This window comes from Phycodurus eques, chromosome 1, assembly GCF_024500275.1.
Source record: "Phycodurus eques isolate BA_2022a chromosome 1, UOR_Pequ_1.1, whole genome shotgun sequence".
Lineage (NCBI taxonomy): Eukaryota > Metazoa > Chordata > Actinopteri > Syngnathiformes > Syngnathidae > Phycodurus > Phycodurus eques.
In genome coordinates this window covers 23,183,965-23,208,537 of record NC_084525.1, presented here as the reverse complement: position 1 = coordinate 23,208,537, position 24,573 = coordinate 23,183,965, and the positions used below count along the sequence as shown (strand labels likewise).

At 41.5% G+C, this 24,573-nt stretch overlaps 2 protein-coding genes across 2 annotated transcripts; one reads left to right on the top strand and one right to left on the bottom strand.

The window, feature by feature from the left end:
* Positions 1-5,132: 5,132 nt before the first annotated feature.
* On the bottom strand, positions 5,133-11,011 carry LOC133410381 (gap junction alpha-3 protein-like). Its single transcript, XM_061691530.1, has 3 exons — positions 10,943-11,011; positions 10,264-10,814; positions 5,133-5,916 (listed from the first exon to the last, which is right to left on the bottom strand). Exons 1-3 carry the CDS (start codon positions 11,009-11,011, stop codon positions 5,133-5,135), a joined length of 1,404 nt encoding a protein of 467 aa, XP_061547514.1.
* An 8,176-nt stretch (positions 11,012-19,187) lies between these two features.
* Positions 19,188-23,373, top strand: sap18 (Sin3A-associated protein). Its single transcript, XM_061691395.1, has 4 exons — positions 19,188-19,363; positions 20,430-20,539; positions 22,870-22,992; positions 23,085-23,373. Exons 1-4 carry the CDS (start codon positions 19,292-19,294, stop codon positions 23,239-23,241), a joined length of 462 nt encoding a protein of 153 aa, XP_061547379.1. The 5' UTR covers positions 19,188-19,291; the 3' UTR covers positions 23,242-23,373.
* The last annotated feature ends 1,200 nt before the right edge of the window (positions 23,374-24,573 follow it).

Sequence of the window (24,573 nt, the reverse complement as noted above, 5' to 3'; positions counted from 1 at the left end):
TTTTCTGCTAATATTAGTAACAGAGTTGCATTGGTTTGAGTGACACACTCCAATATAACTAAAAACAGTTGGGGGGGGGGGGGAAATAAGACATAGATGAGAGGACTTACCTTGTGTACCTATGTGGTTAAAGCAAGTAACTTGATGTCATTTCTCCTGAGTCAAGTCCATCTGACTTTTGATCCTCTTCCTCTAAAATGTTACGATATGTGCCATGTGATCGGCTGGCTACCAGTCCAGGGTAACTGTAACACGTTACGGGATTCTGTTCTGTGTCGTTATTTCCTCCTGTTTAAACGGGAGTCATCTCTTTCCCATGACTACAGTAGTTTCAACGCATGTAGAGTGAGAATGAATTCATCTTGTGCTCACCTGTGACCCTACACACGTGTAAATTACGTCTCAAACAGTAGCCTATAATAATTTCGGAATGCTATTCTTACAGACTTGAACTGATGCTCTAGCCTACTCTACAACGCACCTCCAGTTTACGTGTGCATGCACGTCTTTTTTGACAGCAATGTTCTATCACTCAGTAACACCCACTATATGTCGGATACCAAGAGACATGTCTCTCAGCTGCTAGCTAGTAGGCGGCTAGCTAGTTAGCGGTTTACACTAGCATCTAACAGACATCTGGATTTGCACAAACATGTCCACTTTTTAGACATGCATGTTTTTGGGAATGTCAGAGGAAGCTGGAGTACCTGAGAGTACCAAGCAAGCATGGGGAGAACATGGAAGGAAAAGTAAAAAAAAAAAAAATGTAAATCCAGTGTTAACACTACTGCTAGAAATCAAAACTCCATCAGAAATGTGCGTGAATTGATGCGAGTTTGTTTAAAATAGTATAGAAAGTAAAACACTGAGGAATATAACACTGGTTTATATATCACAGCAATTGCTTTCCACATTGGTAAAAGTTAAAGAATGAGCTCAACATTCAGTATAACTGCAGCCCACAAGAGTCCAGAGGTCACGCTGGCGTTAGCAAGCATTCAAGGCCCTTTCACTCCCTCCACACTTTTTGTTCAATTAAAATCCCTGTGACTTTCACTAACAATAAAGGGAGTGCTGGCCTCAGCATGGCTTCACACACACGCACAGACAGACACACACACACACACATGCATACGCACAGCAAACCATTTGAGCCACGCACATTGTAAACCGACGATAAAAGAAGCAGACGGGCAACGGTACAAAATAAGTTTATTAAGTAACACTTTTTTTCCACATCTGAGGTAAATGGACATTTACATCGACATGTTCTTCAACAGAAATTTCTATAGAAAGACTTTCTCTCATTCAAACACACATACACGCATGCACACACACGTTGTGGATTAAAAGCAGGGTTTGCCCCTACTAACAGTGTTTGTCATGGAAGTCCCTCAGGCACATGTGTTTAAGGTGGAAGTCTCTTGATCCATACACATATAACAAAATAAGAACAGTCACTTTAGATGAATTTCTCCATCATTGCAAATCTAATTTCTAAATTCTTCTAAGACAATTCTTTGTTTTTGTATAAGCATCATCATACCCTAATTATAGCGGGCTACAAAGTCAATGTGCAATCCTTTATTAAAGGTTAGAAAACAGCTCGCTAACATTTAGTCAAATGAGCCCAGTTTAGAGACAAACAGTATGTCTTTTTTTTTTTTTTTTTTTTTGTGGAATTGTAATGTTCAAAGTGCTGTAAGAACAGAATCTTTGGGTTTCATTCACTGTTGGGGGTGATAGCTTCATGTCACCCTCAAGTCTTGATGATCTACTTAAAAGAAAGATGAATAGATAGCTAGCTCATCTCGTTGTACAGTGTTGCAAGTGAAACTGTGTGAGACAGGCAGGAATTCATGAGAGGGACAGGAAAATAATAAAAATCCACATGAGATGTCTAGTAAAAAACAAACAAAAAAGGATCATACACCCCCACCCGCCCCAGCCCTCCTGAAACCTTGAAGTCACAATGATATTCTACAGCTAGTCTAGAAAATGAAACTCGTCCTATACAGAACAGCTAGAAGGAAGTCAACAGTTCTGTAACACACTGCAAACACTAGCTTCAGAAAGAAGATGTACAACAAGTCCTCCAACCAAAACAACCCATTTGGGTTTGGACCCCCAGAGATGCTCAGCTATATCGCTCAATGTTGAATATTTGCTTTTGTATACTACAGTATGATCTTTGGAGATGTTTGTCTTTGTTACCCGGGCCCTCTTATTGTGAAATAGTGGAAAATCTCCAAATTGAACCAGAAACCGTTGGGGTAAAAAAGAAATCCTGCATCACATGTTGAGTGATCTATAGTAGCCTCTACTCCTTATTCATACTGTATATATATTTATAATTGACCCTGATGTAACAGCAGAGATGCGTTTGTGTCAACACTGAAACAATATTAATGAACACATACACACGAATCCAACACACCCATGTGTCCAGCTCCATCATGATCAATAAAAAGAAACAAAAGTGCAAACCTGTCTTTGTGTCTCTCCCAGCAAAGGCACAAAAGACAAATATGAAGACGCCGTTCTGCTGCCTTTAAGCTCCCAAAGTTACAAATTAGTCCAAACATCATCATCATCATTACTACAACTTCTCGGTCAAAGTGTGTGTTAAGTGTGCATGTCTGACAATATGGATAATCAGCTGAAGTGGCGCAAACATATCCCGATTTTTAGCATATCAACCCAATTTTTAAATGTGAGAGACCCGCCACATGATGAGGAAAAAAAAATCAGCAAGTGTGTGCTTAGTGCTCTTATGAGCTGTGTCAGAAAGGCTCCAGGACTGGTGTCACCGAAGATATAGTTCAATCCCCAAACTACAAACTATGAATTTTCCGCTTCAATGTGGGCCAGACGACCAACCAGCACGTCTATGAAGAGATCCTGCGGCGTTTACTGACTTCAATGCAGGAGAAGAGGTGAGAGTTGAGGCAGGACAACCCGTGGGTGCCTTGAGCATACGACAGTTCCTTTCAAACATCGCAGTGCTGGAACAACCTCCCTACTCACTTGACCTGGCTCAGCGGGGCTTTTTTCCCCCCTCTTTCCAAAGTTCAAGGGGATCATCAAGGGGGCCCGTTCTGAAGATGTGGATAACCTCAATATGAGCTGTGGAGGATCCAGGAAGAATCCTTCCAGGGGTGTATGAAGCGTGGCTGAGAAGGCTGGGGAAGTGCATTAGACTCCGGGGGCATTACTTCGAAAGGGAAAACTTGAAAATATGTTTTGTGACAGCAGTCGTGCAACTTTCCTGACACACCCTGTGTAGTGTGTGGTGTTCTCCAGATGACCAACAGAAGACACCAAACGCATAGCCACCTCCACCGACCATTTTGATGCTCTTCTGCTAAATCAGATGTCTGTGCTAATACCGGGACTGACATGTGAGAGGCAGCTTGGTGCGATAGGGCATCCAAACTGACAGAAAATATAATGGAGTACGAGTAGTAGTCGTAGTGGTAGCAGTAATTGAAATAATAGTTGCCTAGATTGCAGTTGCAAAATCTCCTCTTTGTCATTTTAATTGTGGAGAATGACTTGGTTGACACTTTATACATCCACTAAACACGCAATCACTTCGTCCATGGTTCGGCCGAACACGGTGTTGACCAGAACCATAAGACTTCAAATTTGCGATGGTAAAAATTTACCAGGTTTAACGTACAATTGTCTGCCCTGACCATTCTACGAGCAGATCGGGGAGGAAATATCACTCATCACCACAGGATAATCGGTCAGGATAATCTTTTAGAGACATTCGAGGACATTGGGTGACTTTGGTCGGAAGGGGAACATGCTCAATTTAGGCTTGATTTTCGGTATATGTGTACCCCTTTAGCCTTTCTCCTACATCCTTCAGGATGTAGGAGAAATGGCAGCCTGCACCGACAAGTTCCGATTCCGAAAAAAAAACAACAACTCACGTTTGTGATGTGAACTCTGCAATAATCATGTGAACCTCCCTCGTCAACACAGCTAGCTGAAAGCTAACATTACAATACCGCAGCTAAAGGCTCTTGATGACATTGTTTTTTGCACTTTTCTTTTTTGTGCCGTGTCCACGCTCAATATGAGAGAATTTTTGAATGTTGACCTCAGATCCACTCTGTGCTTTCTGTACTGGATTCCAATGTGGCCACTGCTGCTCCCCATGCCTGTTTTTGTAATGATTATTTGTAAATAGATTACAGACAGAGATCCCTACTATTTATCTTACACACTTTTTTTATGTGTTGAGAATCTTCAAATATTGCTTCCAGTAGAAAATGTAGACTACAATTCTGTCTCCCCTTATGTCATCTAACCATGAAATATTAGTTACCTCCGCCAAGGAGGTACTGTATGTTCTCATTGTTGGATTCCCAGTTACCGGGAGTCCACAAAAAATTATTCAACTGATTTCCAGAGGACCTTGAGGAGGGGTTGGGCGTGGGCCAAGGAAGAACGCATTAAATAATAGTGCACATCTGGGTAAAGGTGTTGATTTTCAGTGAATATTGCGTACATCTTCTGTATAGGAGGTATGACGATACAGTGAAACGTCGCCATTTGTGGGAGATAGGGAGCAAGCCTTTCTGGGAGTAATTGACTGCCCCTCCTAAAAAGGTTTGTAATTGCCTACAGATGCCTCAAGATGGCAGCAAAACACTCTTTTTGTCAAAATGAAACTGCTCAACTCACTTCAACGTAGTTCCTTGGCACCACCATGCCACAAGATGGTGGCAAAGCAATACTGTTGTCTAGATGAAACTACTCAGTTCACTTCAACATAGTTCCTTGGGACCAAGATGCCACAAGATGGCACCGAAGTCATGTGAAAAACGAAGGATCGCGCCCCCTGCCCCTCCCAAAAAAAAAAAAAAAAAAATCAATGACTAGGTGAAATTGCGAATATGCGATGGTTCACTTTTTGCAGTTTCATGCTGATCCATGGTATGATCATTTGGCCTTGGCGGAGGTCTGCTCTCTATTGAGTGCCATTTTAGAAGTAAATGTTTGCGGCCATGTCCAGACTTTTGTTCGAGTTTGTCTAGTTTATATTGATGCTGATGACTTATGTGCACCTCCTCTACTTGTATCCAGATGCATGTAGGATAATGTTCATGTTTCTGCGGTTACACAGCCAAATCGTCGGGGCGAGCCCGGGCACCGCTGCTCTCGCTCACCCGTCTTGGCTTCTGCATGCCGGGGGGCTGATGCATCTCTGCTTTGGTAACCACAGTGAAGTCGTCACTCGGCATCGCTTTCTCCTCACTTGCCAAAGCCTCCTCCAGTGAGAGGAGGTAGAGGCGAGCATGGCAAGGGAGTGTAGGAAAACTGGAGTGTTGCGACTCTGGCGGAGGGGGTACAATCGTCTCATCCGGATGGGAAGAGGAGGAGGAGATTCTAGATGATGGAGGAGGGTACGAGCCGGAGGAATTTTTTCCATCCACATCCTGCAGCTCCAACGCCATGTTGCTCCAGTTCTGCTTCTCTTCTGTCAGCTGTCTGTGGACTCCGCCATAAAAGGAAGCAGGTAGCGATTGTAACAAGAGATCATCTGGGTGGAACAATGTGCGGTCCATCTTGACAGAACCAGTTGCCATGTCAGGACTTAAGGAAATCACCTCGGCGGGACTGTCAGCACCCCCCTCGGCTGCACTGCCCCCAACTACACTCACACTGGCGTATGTCGGCAAACAGTCGAGTGCCGGTGGACTGACCTCCTCAGGAAGAGTCTTGGCGTCTCCGGCTCGTACTGCACCCAGCAGCAGCGACTCATTGTCAGCGACAAACTCATTGGTGACGCTCTGCTTGACTTTCTTCCAGCCCAGGTGGTAGATCTCCAGCAGGTTGAGGAGCAGAGAAACGCAAGCCACCGCCAGCATGAAGATGATAAATATAGTTTTTTCAGTTGGCCTGCAGCAACACATGATGAAGAACAGTAATCAGGGGACAAGTAAAAATGGGCAAATATCATTCGGTGTGTACCCAGCTTTAATCACCATTACATTTTGTAGTTTTAGCTATGCTATACATCAGTGATTGACAACCAGTGTTCCGTGGCACATTAGTTTGCCTTGAGAGTTCATCAGGTGTGCAGTGGGAAACTTTCCAGTTTTACTTACTGTCAGTGATCTGAAAATTATTGATTTACTGCAAATAATGTATCTTTGTTCACCTACAGTATTTATGCTAGTGGCAAGCAGAAAAATTCGATAATGACCTTCTACTAGATTTACTACTACATTTTTGTTCAGTTATGTGCTGTGAGATTTTATTTTTTATTTTTAATGTCAATGATGTGCCTTGACTCGGCGGACGACTGGTTAGAGCATCTGCCTCACAGTTCTGAAGACCGGGGTTCAATCCCCAGCCCTGCCTGTGTGGAGTTCGCATGTTCTCCCCGTGCCTGCGTGGGTTTTCTCCGGGCACTCCGGTTTCCTCCCACATCCCAAAAACATGTTTGGTAGGTTGATTGGAGACTCTAAATTGCCCGTAGGTGTGAATGTGAGTGCGAATGGTTGTTTGTTTACATGTGCCCTGCCATTGGCTGGCAACCAGTTCAGGGTGTACCCCGCCTCCTGCCCGATGATAACTGGGATACGCTCCAGCGTTCCCGCGACCCTTGTGGGGATAAGCGGCTCAGATAATGAATGGATGGATGCCTTGACTCAATAAAGGTTGTGAAATGCGATTGTAAGGAATTCTCAGCGAGGTCCGGCACAAGGGAAAAAAAAAAATTCTTGATGGAATTCCTTCTTCCCGGTTCTTTTAATGTTTGGTGGTGATCTTGTTTCCAAATAAGAATCCTGATACACTAAACTTGTCTTTTGAGTATTTATTAATTACAAAAGCTTTAGTTGGGAAGAAGCGTCCTGGACTCTCTTCCTTCTCTTGTGAGATCCTGAAGCTGAGTGGCTCCTCTTTTCAGATAATAGCCATTTCCCTCAGCGGCTCCTTATCAAACCAGTTCTCGCCTGTTCTCAGTCTGAATGTTATCAGTATGTCTGTAGTGCATGTGTGCGCGCACGTATGTGTGTGCGTGTGTGAGTGTGTTCATATCATAGTGTGGTCAGTTTTAACAAACAAAAGCTAGTGTGTTTGTCCTAGTGTCCTGTGAGCAACAGCATCGAAATATATCTTACACTATACAGTAATGCAGAGATGTCAAACTTGCCACATTGAAGTTATGGTTGCCATCAGGTCGGTTATATAACGGTGAAACCACATACACATATCATCGTTTGGGTCATTGCCAAAAATCATTGTCCGGCATGTACCTTGGCTTCCAGGTCACAGTTCTGTTCACATTTGGTACAGTAAAGGAAGAAGATGCAAAACTAACTGATTTTTATTTCGTGTAAACATGGATACATTTAATATTTTATTAATTTTAAATGAAACATCAGTTGCTAGAATGTTTTCTTTTTCGGAAAAAGCAACATCAGTGGTTTGTCTTCTTCAGGCTGTTTAAAAGCTGCTAGAAGTTTTTTTTAGTGTTTGCACAGCACATTTTTCTTAAACCAGTCAGGACATCTGATAGCCAGAAGTTGAGCTGCACTGTTTGTATAGTGACAAAATGTGTGGCGAGAGCGCGAGGCATACTTTTTGTCCCTTACCTAATGTGTAATATGATTGCCCCCGCATTGCATTATTCAAATTTTTATGATGATCCGCAACGGTTGAATCGAGGAAGCTAGATTCTTTTTGTTTGATAAAAAAAGATGAAGAAGTTACCTTGATTTCCATGACTTGGATGACTAAGTATCTACACAGACACTTTTATGTTGAGTAGCTACTTTTGAACAGAAGTCAAGTCCTCTACCAAAACCAAACGGGTAACAAAAGTACCAAATACCATCTAATGAAAACATTACATTCATCATCCAATGTGGTCTGCACTTGTGTAGTGTGTCTCCAATGTAGAGTAAATAGGGGAGATGTGGTATATCGCAGAAGTGCTCAATTTGAAGGCCACTTCTGTCAGCCAATAGTGATGCTTGTTGTAAGTACTGCGTTATAAATCCTGTTTTCGTAAGTTGTTAGGTTTCATGCTTTTACTGTAACAAAACAATCGCTTCCTGTACTGACTTTTTCCATTTCATTAGGTCTTTTAAATATGTTTTGTAGTTTGTGAATTGTTTTTTATTTTTATTTTTTTTTCTCCACGACACTTTAATGGGTTCTTCCCAAGTCACAACTCTTTTCAGTAAACCCCCCGCCATCGCAGGGGTTACGCAATAAGTGAAAATCTGTGTTATAGAAATAACAATAGAAATATGAAAACAAAAATTTGGAATCGGTTTTTTTTTTTAAATTTATTTATACCTGAAATTGTCTTAGGGTCTTCAAACACACTTTTAAAACAATACACGGACATTTCAACAGAATATATTGCGAGAGAGCGAGAGAATTGCAAGAGTAATGGATTTTTTAAAAAAGCAAAGAAATATAAAAAATAATAAGACATACAGTACAAATAAATCATGTGTTTGTATCCCGGAGGGACTACCTGTACTATCAATTGCCTTAAAAATGTATTGCGCAATAAAATATATATATATATATATATATATATATATTTTTTTTTTTTTCTTTTTTTTTAAACACGATTATAGCGGGTGTTTTAACCATTACATTAACACATTACATAACATTAACCAGGATACATACATATTATCAGACACAACTTAAAGCTGAACACAATAATACAATGCGAGCCTTACTTATGGACATATCATAGCATTCGCTAAACTAACGTAGGACAGAACTTAGCATGGCATGCTAACTTAGCACATAACAGGTCGATACGACATGGACTTAACTTCGTCCACTTTACAATTACACACACACTAGATAACTATCTTCATTGATATGTGAATTATTGCTAGCTGCTTAACATAAATAACTGCATAACTCTCAATATTGTGAATTTGCCTACCAAAAGAAATAAACAAGAATCTTTTGTACATAGTAACTGATGTTAATTGGTATTTTGTACTTATTTGTGTTGCACTGTAGGATAAGAATGTGTGTGCAAATTAAGGCCAAATCATACTTTCCGCATTGTGCGTTCACAGCCTGCACGTGGACCGCGGATGCGCATGTGGTTCCATTTGTACTACATTTCGGGGTTCACATCGGTACGTGTTTCACGCATGCGCATTGGTCCGGGCATCCCCGCTGCGCACATCTGCATAAATAAACCCAAATGTACTGTAGGCCCCGCGAAAGCTAAAAGAAACAGCTCCTGTGTTTGTTGTAATGTTTGGGATAGTTCATGTAAGACGTTTTGAGTCATCTGGCTATCTTTCTAATCATTTAAATTTGAATGATAAAGATGGGGATACGACCCGATCTTTTCACATAAATGCGATGCAAAGCAGGCACAATGCTCTGGTGGAGCCGTGGTCAACACACAATTGGGGTGCGCACAGGCGAACCGCAAAAGTGTATGCGACCCTCATGCACTGGGGCAAATGATGATATTTATGTTACAAGGACCAACGCGCAACCCTGTGGACACTCGGATGCAGAAAGTATTAATTGGCCTTGATCTTGCACGTTCATTTTATTTTCGTTTAACTCGTGCATAGTGGCCTCACAGTCATTTCCATTGTATTTAAAAGCATTTGCTTCGGCAAGCTAAAGTTCCTCGACTATTCTTGTGTTACTCATCCTGGCCATAATAGTAACGCACAGTGACTAGGATAAGTAACTTTATTCTGATTATGAATTTGAAATTAGTAACAGATAGACAGGTACAGCGAGATTAATCGTTACAAGAAAAAAGTGGTCATATTAGTGTAACGCATGGGATCGCTGGTTACTTTCACAAATTATTCTAATTATTGTTTATCTAAAGTGTTGAAAATGGCTTGCTCTATTTAACGATGCAATGTTAATAGCTAAACAGGCTTTTATTGATTGATTGATTTTTTGCTTGACTGAAAAGTGAGGTCTTTGGAGGTGTAATTATTCTGCCCAAATTACAACCTGATTTTTATGACATTTGATAGTACTATAAATATCTGAGCATGTTGATGGGATTTGCCATTTGAAATATATATTTGTACCAAATTCTCCATGTGGGCACAGAAGAAATTTGGTTTGTATTGCAATTTCTCGCCCTACATTGCAATTTGCAAAGGTTTGATCGATAGAGATATCTAATCATAGTAAGGAAATCCAGGTTGATGTATCAAAGACTGTAGAAAGGACATTGTCCACAAGCAAAGGTCCTTAAAGTAGGTAGTTACTAACCTGGATATAAAGCAGTCCACTGTGTTGGGACAGGGCCACCGGCGGCATTTATAGAGCGGCATCAACTGGAAGCCGTAGAGGAAGTACTGTCCCAGGATGAAGCCCACCTCAAACAGGGTCTTGAAAATGATGTTGAAGATGTAGGTCCGCAGCAATGCCCCGCGGATCCGGATTTTGCCGTGCTCATCGCGGATTGGTGGCTTCTCCTTCTTCCAACCGCCCCCGCCGTCTCCATGGCGGTAGAGGGGGTCGTGGTCCTCCAGGTGCCGGCCCAACTTCCTGTTCTCATCTTCCCGTTCCCTCCTCTTCTCCTCCATGCGGACAATGTGCAGCACATGTCCCAGGTAGATTAGGGTCGGCGTGGACACAAAGATGATCTGCAGCACCCAGAAGCGCATGTGGGAGATGGGAAAGGCCTCGTCGTAGCAAACGTTCTCGCAGCCGGGCTGCTGCGTGTTGCATGTGAAGTCGGACTGCTCGTCACCCCAAACTTCTTCAGCTGCTGCTCCCAGCACCAAGATGCGGAAGATGAAGAGGACGGTCAGCCACACCTTGGGGAGGAATAACCACAGGTTTTGTGGAGCACAGAAGAAGCACAGAGGAACATCTTTGCTAAATATAGTTCTGACTGGTGGTCAACGGAGTTTGATTATGTGAGAGAAAGCCATCAATCGGTCACCTTTCCTATCACAGTGGAGTGTTCCTGAGCGTTCTCCAGAAGTCGCCCCAGAAAGCTCCAGTCACCCATGCTTCACTCGCTTTTTTAACCTGGAGGGAAATTAGTCTGTAGTTAAGACGACTACAGATATTTTTGCAGTCGATGCCAAGGTCAAATACAGGAGGAGGGAACGCTTTTCAATAATGTATTGTCGCAAACCTGCAGTTGTGTTACATGGATTGTTGCGGAAGTATTATAAGATCTGACTGGCTGTGAGAACCTGAAGGTGTCTGTGCTTTGTGATTGGATGAGTGAGTCGGTTTGGGCCAGTGGAAGGAGGAAGTGTATTGCAAGCGTGTTTGCTGGAGAAAGGCTGACAGTTGTGAGAAACCCCAGTTGGACATTTTCTTTGCCGACATTAATCGCTCATTTTTGCCATAAACAGGTTATCGACCACCGCTTGTCTCCATGTCATCTTCTAAGCAGACGCTACAGCATATTGTCACGGGGGCATTTGGTGAATTCACTAACAGCTGACGTGCGGTATTAAGGCTGCGCGTCAGCTAGTGTTATCAGGCGCATTTTCGGATGGGTGTGCCTAGCACTTGTGCTTTTGTTATATTTGAGGATAAACTTGTGTGTTTTGCACGTGACCGCGTCGTTTTTTTGTTATAAAATATTTCCACACGCTTGCGCGAACCCACCACCTGTTGGTTTCAGCGAGGCGTCTGTGTTGTTTCCAAATCACAGGATTGGCTATTTATTGAACTCGATCTATAACCGGGAGTGGTAAAGCTGACGTGCTACCTAGCCGACCAGTTCAACCCCTAAGTGAGGAACACCAAACCAAAACTAAATGAAGGAACATCAAACAGTGGAGGAAGATGAAGGGACCAAGGTTGGGGTGTATGTTTCTGTTTGATTCCAGCAGTGATTGTCCAAGTGTGGTACGAGTGCCGCTAGTGGTATTTGGGCACGCTCTAGAGGTTTGCGAAAGAATCAGTGCCCAAGTACAGTTCAGTTGTTTTGAATTTTTGAACTTTTTTCTGCAATACATTTTTATTGAATCATTACTTTTTTATGTCAAGTTTTTTTTAATATTTAAACATAGTGTTAATGTTCAAACTGCATAATGTTACAGCGGCTTACAATAATATTACAGGAATAAATTGATAAACACTTAGGCCTACTATTCTAATGTTGGCCATTATGGTGGTACAGTACTTGGAGGGCTTTTTTTGTGGATGAAACTTGGTGTAAAATGTTTGAGAACCACTGGATGCATTAAACATACTAATAAACCGATTTTATCAAATGTTTTGGACCCATGGAACAAAACACTTACTTTTTGTTTGTGTTGTTGTGGAATAACTACTTGAGTAACATTGTGAAGGGGCATTAGTACACTTTATATTTGGAATCTTAAACAAAAGGCAAAATCCACTCAGTCACATAAGACAGTAGAACCAGCCAATCAGATAAGTCAATGATGACAATAAAAATGATTGCATTTCGTAAACTAGATTTCGACAAAGTTAAACAGTTGTAATGTACTACGTTATATTGTTTTTTTTGCCCGAAGGAACGATTTAGAATGGCATAGTATTTCAATAAGTGTAATTTAAATGATAAGATGTGGTGTGAAATTTAGTGTTGCTTAAAACTGGAATTATTCCCAATTCCTAAAGGAAGGCATCTCTCATCCTGGTTTTATAATGCTAAGCAAGTGGTCAGGGAATTTTGTCCCAAATCTACGGTCTTCCATTGAGTTCAACCACAGTCAGATGTGTTCTCGTTCGTTTTGTTTGGAAGCAGTAGAATACAGTGTATTTAAAGGCAAGTAAAACTTACTAAAATATTGTTGCGTTGCCAGTGATAAATCCATCGACTAGAAAGCAGAAGAAAAAGGATATCTGCAAAGGAGAAAAACAATGAAATCAGTTTATTTTTGCCCAAACTAAAGACCGAATATATCTGAAACCAATCAAATGAGACTGTACTAGTGTAAAATGATCAAATGTAGTGTAGTATAAAATGATCAGTGATGATCGTAACATGTAAACCACACATGCTGCTTTAAACAATAATACACCAAGGTAACATTAATGGCAATGTGTGCTACCTTGAAATCAACTTTACACGCCAGACTTGTTCGTGTGTGTGTGTGTGTGTGCATGCGTGTCTGTGTGTGTGTGTGTGTGTGTGTGTGTGTGCACGCGCGCTAGACAATGGCTGGCCATCTGTGGGAAGTGAATGAGTGGATAACAGGTTGTCCCAGTTGAATGCTGGACTCATCACATCCCAGGAATGCTGAGGAGGGCAAATGTTTGCCTGGGATCAACTGATATTCACAAACACCCCCCCCCCCACACACACACACACACACACGCACAGTAGCCTGCTCGACTACAGTATGTCTAATCCACCGAATTGTCAGAGGTGGACCAAGCCATCCGCAGTGTATTTTGTTTATACAATACATTTTTGGGACTTGTTAGTCAGCAAGACTACACAAAAACTACCAAATAACAGTCTTGGTTTCCCAGGGAATAATGCTTAAATCCTGATGACAAAATATGTAGGAGCCAGGTATCTGTGTAGGTGTCCAAATTTTGATTGTTCGGCCTGAGCGAAGTTCGACAATCTATTTTTACTGATAGGTGATTCCAACAATTCCATCACATGATGCGAAAATGAAAAGTTAAAGCATGAATTAAAGGTAATAATCTTTGTGTATAGATAGAAGATACAGCTCAAAATGTTGGCCTTAAAAGCAATAAACGTTCAAAAAGAAATCCATATCAAATGATGCAATCCATCTCTTTAAAAAATACAAAAATAAAAAATGACCAGCTATAGCACTGTGACTGAGATGCATGCAGACATGTACATGATCTGTTCACGTGCTGAAATGCCACCCGCCCTGACACATAATAGAGAAGCTGCCAGATGGACATTGTCCCAGCGGGGCCGTGCACTATTGATGGCGCAGAGTTCTTTGTGCTCAAACAGTCAAATGGTTAACTCTTGACCGACTGTTTGCACCCAAAAAAAACAAGCACACACAAAAAATGTTTAAAGATAAGTAGCTGACGTCTCATTTAACCACTCAGTTCAACTTTAACTCACACAGAGTCAATGCACGCGTGGTCGGGTCAGGTGCATGTTAACGGGTGGATGTAAACATTACAAGATTTTAGCTGCAGATCTTTCACCCTGTGCATACATAAAGATGTGTGCAAAATGGCTAAGAAAAAGTTATTTTGAATATGCAGTATATATCTTGTATAGGGTCGCAGGGAGGGCGGAATGGGGGTGTACAAAGTACTTTATCGTATGTATTTATTATTAACAAATTATGATAGCAGTAACACATTAGAAAATTGTAAATTGTAAGATGCATGATGAAAATCGTGTGCATTAAGCAGAAAAAAAACACTTGCTCATGAAAAGAATTTATAAAGTTGCTGAATTCAAACATTCGAACATTAAATGCCAGTAAGTTACACCTTTGACATCACTAACAATTATTATTAAGAACGAATGCGGGTGTGGTGGAAACAGTGCGCATTCAATCTTTTTTATGATCTGTTATAACTACTGACAATTCCTTATTTGCAACTACTTCATTGAACTCCAAAAGCAATACAGACTTTTTTATTTATTTAAAGAATCCTTGCGGTCTGAGGGGAAAAAAACTTGCCCAGCAAAGTTGCTAGATTACTTTTCTCATTAATAAGATGATCATTAAAGCGTTGATGTCTGACACATTTTCAGTAGTATTCGGTCAGTTGGTTCACAATTACTCAGCTGTTCTTCTAAGAGATTAACATTGCGCAAAATAACCCAAATCCCTGTTTTCCATCACCATGATCAGAGAAGTGAGTCGACATGGGAGATGCCGGGTGATCCCTCCTCACTCCCACTTTCAACAAGAGCATCACTTTGCACCCACCTTCTTCCCACTCTCCTCCGAGCACATCTGCCCAAGTAAATCTTCTCCAATCCGTCTTCTCCCACAGGTGGGTAGGAGGCGACCACTCGTGGAGTAGGGGTGATGAGCAGTGGGGATGGGGGGAAGGGTGGGGAGTGGGGTGGGGGGGCGCAAAGAGAGAGAGAGAGAGAGACTGGCTGAGAGAGCAAGGGAGAGTTTAAATGAAACAAAAGAAGGAACGAGGCAAGTCCTGTGTGAAGAAGGCGCGTGTGGAACGACGAGTCCCACCAAGGCCAAGCGCAGTGGCTGCGTCCCGCGTGGCCAAGGCCATCCGCCTCTGTCACACAGTGTGCCCCTGCATAGGGGGTGCACGGGATGGTGGGGGTTGGGTGGGGTGCTGGGGGGGTTTAGTGTGGTGGTGTGTGGCTAAGGTTGGGTGGCATGTGTAGTGGTATGTGGGAAGGCAGAGTGAGTGCAAGCATGTGTGCGCCCAGTAGTGTTATTTTATTTTTATTTTTTTGCAAATACTTCTTGAAATGAATACTGAGTGCCCCCAATGTCACTTTCCACTTTCTTTTTTCGATTTGAGGTATCATCCGGACAGATGTGAGCCCATTGCAGTTTTTGTAAGCATATCATTCCCTTGCCCCTTTTGCTTGCCAATTGACATTGGAGCGAGCAGTGTGGCAAAATTGCAGCCTAGCAAGATAATTTTCTGTCACCGAGTGCAGTTCAGCATCAGTTTGAAAAGCTTTATGGCCGCCACACTCCTATAATCCATCCATCCATTTTCTTCACCGCTTATCCTCACTAGGGTCGCGGGCATGCTGGAGCCCATCCAGGCCATCTTTGGGCGGGAGGCGTGGCACACCCTGAACCGGATGCCAGCCGAACGGAGGGCACATAGAAACAAACAACCATTCGCGCTCGCATTCACACCTATGGGCAATTTAGAGTCTTCAATCAACCTACTACGCATATTTTTGGGCATGTGGGAGGAAACCGGAGTGCCCGTAGAAAACTCCCGCAGGCGAGGGGAGAACATGCAAACTCCACACAGGCGGGCCCGGGATTTGAAGCCCAGTCCGCAGAATTGTGAGGCAGATGTGCTAACCGGTCGTCCACCGTGCCGGCCACTGCTTTAATGTGTATTACAATTTACACTATCCATGCTAATTTTCTCAAAACAGGATCTGCTATTGACAAACCACAGCGCGGAGAGCCTGCTACTACCACAACGGATGAAAACACCAAACTTCTGGAGCAGGCTTTCGCACAAAGCCAGGGAAAGTCTCTCTGTGAGCAAAGAGTGATAAAGCTTGACCCGTACCTACTTTAGGTTATTCAAAGGCTTCAAGTGGAAGATTATGATGCTCAGAGAAGTGAAATGTAAATCTCACAACGCATCGGAGTAGTGTGACGCCCTTAAAGCCTTTTAAACTGGCGCCGTTCTGCAGTCGGGACAGAAAAAAACTCCTACCAGGCAGCAATTTTGCAACACTATAACAATATCAACTAACAACCCGTGGGGAAGGGACGAAAACCATAAAGTCGAGGCTGTCAAATGATGATGGGCTCACGTCTGCTTGAATGATCCCTGAAACGAAATGGGAAAAAAAGTGCATAGTAACTTCTGGGACACCGTGTTTGTCACCAAACCACCAGACGCTGGGTCAGGACCAGAAAGTGGGCCATTTGGTACTGGGCCACACACTGAGAGTGAACAAAAAATATTTTATATTAAGATTTATCTTGAAAATAAGGGTGCAACCAGATGTGTCTTGTCGCCTCTTTACAAATCAAATCGCTCTCTATATGATTATTTTTCAAAAGTAAGCACCACATGTTAGCAAAAATAGAAGTAAAAAACAAATGTCTTTGGAGAACTTCTTCAAAAACGGGAAAGGGCCGGATAATGAGGCAGAAGAAGAAGAACCTGCAACTTCCTGGAAAAGAAAGCTGCATTTAAGAGAGCGTATCAGCAGTCCTATACTTAAAATACAGGTTTATCGGGACAGATGATTCTCATGCATTGTGTAATTGGTGACGACAGGCTTGCAAATGAGACCAGCATACAAAACTTCTTCTGCATATGGAGACCAAGCATCAAAAGACAAGCGTGGATTAAAATTAAGGCAGAATACCCAGAGATTGTCATAAATAAGCACTTAATTTCTTCCTTCCACTTCCAACATTCTACCTTTGTGAAGTAGGATTTTCTGCATTGATGGTGACCTAAACATTTATAGAGTAGACTGGGGATAAGTAACACACTTCACGTGTCATTGTCTCCCATTATCCGATGCGACCAGCTCTTTGAATAGACACAAGTGCAGGACTCCCACTAGTTACAATATCCAGCATAATAGTGAGTTGTATTTTTAATGACTTGTTTTTATGCCGTACATTATTAACTCCAGACAGGGAGACCGAGATTCAAACTCCAAATGTCCGAACTGTAAGGGAGACGTGCGGACTGCCACTCTCCTGTTCTGCTAATTACAGTAGGCTACAGTAAACATCTGCATGAAAAGGCAGTGAGCAGGGGATAGGATGTCGGCCTCACAGTTTGAATCTTGACTCTGTGTGAACTTTGCATTTTCTCTATGTGCTTGCATTGGTTTTCTGCAGGTAGCCCTGAGGCTTCCTTCCACATTAAAAAATAAATGCATGTTTGGTTCATTGAAGACTAAATTGGTTGTTTGTCTAGATGTGTGGTAGAGAAAAAAGCTAAAATCATCATTCAAGCCATTTACCCTGTTAAAGGCAAAGGAAGGGTGTGTTTACTTGATTTACTATGACAATGCATGTGTTTTTGCCACAAAGGAGCATGCGCGGCTTCTTCACCCGAGTGTCCAAGACATTCGGCCGCAAGTCCGATGACACCACCACAAAGTCGATCATCAGACTGTGACCTCGGGTGTCCTGGTGCAAAGTGCACATATGGAGACCCTTATGTCTGAACATGGTGTTTGTTATGGATAATCCGTGACTACCACAGAAGTCCAACAACAGAACACGACCTCAGTTCTGACCAGGGGAGCCGTTCTTCCAAATCACGCCCTTCCAGCTCTCAGTGTCATTGCCCATGTGAGCATTGAAGTCCCCCAGAAGAACGAGGGAGTCTCTCCACCCTCCCTGAGAGGTGACCTTCCACATTCCAAGAGGCAGCTTCTGTAGCCAGGGATCGGACCGCCAAGGTCCCCGCCTTCGGCCGCCGCTCAGCTCTCTGTGCACCTAACCCTCTTGGCCCCTCCTACAGGTGGTGAGCCCATGGGAAGGGGGACCCCCGTTGCCTCTGTGGGCTGTGCCCGGCCGGGCCCCATAGGTGCCCTCCATTGAGCCCCACCTCCAGGCCTGGTTCCAGAAAGGCGCCGGTGACCCGCGTCCGGGCGAGGGAAAATGTTTTCCAAAGCTCGTAATCATCATAGGGGATCTTTGAGTCGTATTTCGTCTGGGCCCTCGCCTAGGACCCGTTTGCCATGGTGACAATTTATTTCCTAGGATCATCGGGATACAAAAACCCCTCCACTACGATAAGGTGACAGTTTAGGGAAGGGTCTATTGGAGAGAGAGAGAAATTTTAATTAATCAGCTTGATGATGATACCACCTCATTTTTGAAGAATTCTAGTCAAGTCCTCATTGCTATTAAAACAGTCAGACTGTTCTCTCCCGCTTCTGGACTCTGCTTAACTTTAAACAATTTGGAGCTTTTTCCTATTCACGAATGTAATGCGCCTTCTGTCAAAAATATACCAATTAAATAAAAGGTTGCCTATCTCGGGAGTATCATAATGAAAAATGAGGACGCGAGCTGTAATGAGAACTTTGATTTTATTACTAAAACTGAGAAGAAAATAATCAATGGTTAAGTAGAGCTCTTTCTTTAAAAGGGCGTACATTCCTGATGAAGGCGGTGGGGTTATCCTGGATTATTATGCAGCAATCTCTCTTTGTAGGTAAAAAAAAAACAAAAACTTGTTATACTATTGACAAACTGCTTTTTAATTTTATTTTTATTTTATTTTGTTGATTATCATTGCAAAATATTATGTGTCGATATTAATAATTATGATTCACTATTATAATAATAATTATTATTATTATTATTAAACCAGACAATACATGAGCAGAATATTTAACTTTAAAAACAAAAAAAAGATGTTAAAATTGTTCATTTATTTTCTTCATTTAATGTTTTTATGTAAATTTTCCTCTAGCCCTCTTTTGTACTATTTTATGTTTTAAAGACTACCTTGTCCGTTCGTCTGTTTTTGTTTGTAAATTGAATATATTCAATAAAGAAGCCAAACCGGAAACGGAAGTAGTGTGACCGGTTTTGTTCCGTGTTCAAGTTAGCGACGAATCCATCCAAACAAGACGTTGGAAAGTTCCGATAAACTGCGTAGATCCGCTGTTGAAACAAATCGAAAAATGGCGCTTGAGTCGCGTATTACACAGGAAGAAATCAAGAAGGAAACAGAGAAGCCCATCGACAGAGAGAAGGTATGCAGCTGTGCAGCGCATGGGCGTCTCATTTGAACTGTTAGCATAAAGCTAGCTAGCTAATATGGGTTGCTTTGTAGCCTATTTTCTTATTTAAAATCCCAGGACACGTCGAAAGTGTTATTCATCAAGAGTCATGTAGTGCATAACACATTTCATGTTCTTTATCTGGTAGTAGTCAATTTTTTGCCCGCCCCCCATGTTCCTCAATCTGCACAGCAATGACTAACATTAAAATGTCGGTATCGGATTAGGGCAAGTCGTTCATTTTAAAAGGAGGCTGAGGTTTCTTTTCCCTAAAATGTATATTTTATAATATTGTAAGACACTGTAACGTTATGCACAATTTAAACATTAACACAGCGCTAAAACATAGATTCAAGAAAAAAAAAGCACGTCAATTATTCAATTACAATGTGTTGCTCAAAAATTGTACTGGAATAAATGTTTGAAAACAGCTGTTAAAGATGAATTATAAATTTAATGTTAAAAGTTTAATACAATTGAGTTGTACTTTCATAAAGTGACTATGTTGTAGGCAATGTTATGCACAATTTGAACATTTATTCAGTGATTTTATGCATACTACAAGAGGAAACCATATAAGTAATAATAATAATAATAAACGGTATCATCTCCTGCTTGGGAAAGGTTAATTGGAAATGGAGTGTAAAAGCCAATTTGTGGTGACACCAATTGGCAAGATCTCACTAACTGGTTTGCCATGCTTATTGTTAACTTTCTATAAACCGCATAGAGTGGAATGTATTATTTACTAACAAATTAGGGATTTTGTCAACATGCTTGATGTACTTACTGGGTTTAAAATTGTAAAATAGGCTTAAAGGGATGATAATGGATTAAATGAAATGGTTGTGATTAAAGATTTCTATGGGATCTGCGCTTCTATCTATGGTATATGGTTTCTATAATTATTTTTCAAATTATTCCCACTTTTTTTCTTTGATAAAGGGTTTTTGGACATATTGCGACAAGAACAAAGCTTATTCTTTGTAGTTTGATGTCCATGTTCATGGGGTTTTAATTACACTCGTCTCTGTCACAGACCTGTCCCCTTCTTCTGCGAGTTTTCACCACCAACAATGGCCGACACCACCGACAAGATGAATTTGCCCGTGGCAATGTTCCCTCCAGTGAACTGCAGATATACACATGGTGAGACTACAAAAATGAATCAAATAACTAATGAATAAATAATAATTTGATTACCAAAAAAAAGGTAGAAAGCCAAATTTTTGCCTCAGAGCTTCGCAGAGATAATGTTTTCACATGGACTACTCCATGTAGAAAAAAAATCAATAAATTGGTGCGATGGCTGCAAGTGAGAGTCCTTAAAAGAGAGTGTCTAAAGTTTGGGATCATCACAGTAACTAAGCTAGTGATTCCAATTGTAGTTGATTCAATGCCCTGAGGATTCACTTACTGGGGGTTTTGGGTGAGGTGCTTCAGTGGGGCTGGGGGACCGTCCTGGGGTGTGGGTGGCGCCCCCCTGACTAGGTCCCCGACGGGATGGGCGCGCTAGCTCGGCCCCCCTTGCAGGTGGAGGGGCCCTGTCCCGCTCTTCCTTGATGTGCTGGCACAGCAACGGCGTACACCATACAGTGGGTACGGAAAATATTCAGGCCCGCTTAATTTAAAAAAAAAAAAAAAAAAAAATGTAAATAAAGACCCACCATTTGCTAAAATCAAAGTTATTTTTTTCCCTCATTAATGTACACACAGCACCTGATATTGACAGGGGGGGAAATTGAATTGTTAATTGTTTTGTTGATTTATTTAAAAAATAAAAACTGAAATATCACAGAGCCATAAGTATTCAGACCCTTTGCTCTGTGTTTAGTAGAAGCACCCTTTTAAGCTAATACAGCCATGAGTCTTTTTGGGAATGACGCAACAAGTTTTTAACACCTGGATTTTGGCATCCTGCCATTCCTCCTTTCAGATCCTCTCCAGTTCTGTCAGGTTGAATGGTGAACGTTGGTGGACAGCCATTTTCAGGTCTCTCCAGAGGTGCTCAATTGAGTTTAAGGTCCCAAACGTCTTCCATGTAAGGATTATGGAGGCCACTGTGCTCTTAGGAACCTTAATTGCAGCAGAATTATTTTTCAGATCTGTGCCTTGCCACAATTCTGTCTCTGAGCTCTTCAGGCAGTTCCTTTGACCTCATGATTCTCATTTGCTCTGACATGCACTGTGAGCTGTAAGGTCTTATATAGACAGGTGTGTGGCTTTCCTAATCAAGTCCAATCAGTATAATTAAACACAGCAGGACTCCAATGAAGGTGTAGAACCATCTCAAGGATGATCAGAAGAAATGGACAGCACCCGAGTTAAATATGGGTGTCACAGGAATGGGTCTGAATACTTATGGCTGTGTGATATTTCAGTTTTTCATTTTTTAATCTGCAAAAATTTCAACAATTATGTTATTTTCCTGTCAATATGGGGTGCTGTGTGTACATGAATGGAAAAATGAAATTAACTGATTTTAGCAATTGGCTTCAGTATAACAAAGTGTGGGGGTGTCTGAATACTTTCTGTACCCACTGTACATGTCATAAGGTGTTCATTCAGTAATAGGTTCCATAGACATGCTATAGGCTTCAATTGCTTGCGCTAGATCACTAATAACAACACAGGTTATACTAACATATCAACTCACAGGTTCTTGCAGGTGTTAAGCCACTATAAAAGCATTCCACCACACCACTCATCAGTAGCACTGCCGTGCACATTTCTTACATCCTGTCCTGCACTTTTCTGTCCTCTCTGATCTTGTCCTATTGGTTAGTTATTGCATGTCCTCACCAGGTGTCTCCCCGATTTTGTAACGGTACTTGTGGTCAAATATCGAGACTGTCTACCTATTGTTCTGCTGTGGTTTGCACTGCTATTCCCTTTGGCTGTTCTATCCCTCTGTCTGTCCTCTAAACCCCTTTTCTGTCCAGCTACAAATATCAGAATAAATAGAAAATAAAAAATACGCAGTGGGATTATTTCAAAATCCAAAATTGCACAGCAAAACTGTTCCAGCACAAAAGTCATACGGATCCACCATTCTGCATGACCATGCAGCTGAACAGGACCGTTTTTATAAAAAAAAAAAAAAAAAAAAAAAGATAGTACCACTGTACTTGCATGAATTCTGGTCTTAGTCAAGATTATATTAAAATATTTTCCCAACTGTATTTAAAGTCACCATTAAGAAGCAACATTCAATTTGGTGAATTCCTGTTTTATTCCTATAAACTCCAATAAATTGTCAAACAATACGTTAATTCGTGCTAGAAGCGTTCGATCTTACGCCGCGTGCCTTACATAACCTCGTAATGGCTTTGTGTCGGCACCGTCATAAACCAAGGATCTTCTGGAGCCTCTTTTGCCAGATAATGCAATTTTCCTCCAAAACAGCAGTATGGGAAAGGAGTCTTTGTGGGTACAGTGCACTGCGACACCTTTCTGAGATGTGTGGGTGCTTATTCCAGGATGGACGCTACTCTGCGGGAGCTGACCAGCCTCGTGAAGGAGGTGTATCCAGAGGCCAGGAAAAAAGGAACCCATTTCAGTTTTGCCATCGTCTTCCCTGACCTTCGAGGGAAAGTGTATCGGTTAGTGCCAAAGCACCACCTGGTAAATTCATTTGCATTTGCGTTGCTTACAATACTACTAAAATGTTCCCTTCCCCTGCCTCTTCCTTTAGTTTCAAAGACATTGGCAATACAGTGTCTGGCAAGAAGTGTGCCGACGACTCCATGACACTGCAGTCTCAGCGCTTTCAGATTGGAGACTATCTGGACATAGCCATCACGCCTCCCAACAGAGCCCAACCGCTTGGTCCACGCATGAGGCCCTTTTGAGCAAATACAGAAACCCACCACCATTGTTAACCTGATGTTGCATTGTTATTGTTGTTTTAGGTATCATCTTAAGACTTTTTGGCTCCCATCTTGTACAATATGATGTTCAATAAATGTTAGTTTTTTTTTTTACCCCCCATCTTTTGAATATTTTATTTTGTTGCTGTTTCTCTGTTCAAGTGAAACTGTGTTTTGGCAGCCCTTGGAGCCCCCTCCCCCCACCGCTCATGAAATTTCAAATAATCCATGCGCAAAATACAGAAACACATACTATACGTGTGAAAATTAGTTGTCCTGAGATAAGATGTAGTAAAAGTGACTCCTACGTTTTATCTAAAATACCAAATAGCTCTATGAAAATAGCTTATTTTCTCATACCTACTTCTTGATGACCAACTTGCATAGCAAACTACTTTTTAATCAGGTTTTGGGGCCATGATTTTGTTGATTTGTTTTCCCTCTAATAAAACATTTTGCTTTATCGCAGACATTTTAAATAGTAATTATGCACTCAGGTTGTGTATGTCTCAGGGCTATCAATCGATTACATTTTTTTAACCAGCTTAATCACTTGAATTTTGATTAATCACAGGTGCCAACTCTACCACATATAATACGTTTTGCTTTGAGATGGCATTTTAAACTTGTGCTCCCATGAACAGATTTAAGCACTCCACTATATGCAAATGAACTTTTGTTTTATCGAAAGTCCAATAAGGGTGACTTTTGAGGCAAATTCTGCGGCTGAGCACACCACTCTGAGTCTCCTCACTCATCTTTGGACTGGCGTAAGAACTGACCTGAACATTTACCTTTTAGCAACCTGTGCTTTGTTTCAGATGTCCATCTGCGGCTAAGGTAAAGTAGTGTGCGATCCAAATAAATCGTGTGACTAATCTGAATTAATACATAATTGTGTGTGTGTATATATATATATATGTGTATATAAATATACATACACGTGTGTGTGTTTTTTTCAGCCGTAAAGACGTTTTTTTCGTTTGTTCTTGACCTGTTGCCGCAGCAGCTGACAACGTACTCTTGAGCAAAAAATTTTTAACATTAGCATTGATTTGCAACCCTGTTACTCTTATTAGAGTAATCCTAAAATAAATATTCAAATTAAATTAAACTTTATATTTAGAAGTTTTATTAAGCAATAATGTTTCCCGAGTATTTGTAACAGTTATGCTTAACAGTAAAACACAGTATATGTTAGTATTGGAAAGTGAACCGTTGATGTTTGAGCACGACTAATATGTCGTGGCTTATTTATTGTTTTTCGTTAAAACTTAAATTTATGAAATAAATGGTCATTTTTCAAAAATGTCG

Excerpts from the sequence above, each read along its gene's own strand:
- sap18 (XM_061691395.1), top strand. The coding sequence starts at position 19,292 with ATGGCGCTTGAGTCGCGTATTACACAGGAAGAAATCAAGAAGGAAACA. Across the intron at positions 19,364-20,429 it reads AGCCCATCGACAGAGAGAAG|ACCTGTCCCCTTCTTCTGCG; the intron begins GTATGCAGCTGT and ends TCTCTGTCACAG. Across the intron at positions 22,993-23,084 it reads CTTCGAGGGAAAGTGTATCG|TTTCAAAGACATTGGCAATA; the intron begins GTTAGTGCCAAA and ends CTCTTCCTTTAG.
- LOC133410381 (XM_061691530.1), bottom strand. The coding sequence starts at position 11,011 with ATGGGTGACTGGAGCTTTCTGGGGCGACTTCTGGAGAACGCTCAGGAA. Across the intron at positions 10,815-10,942 it reads ACTCCACTGTGATAGGAAAG|GTGTGGCTGACCGTCCTCTT; the intron begins GTGACCGATTGA and ends TTCCTCCCCAAG. Across the intron at positions 5,917-10,263 it reads GTGGACTGCTTTATATCCAG|GCCAACTGAAAAAACTATAT; the intron begins GTTAGTAACTAC and ends GTGTTGCTGCAG.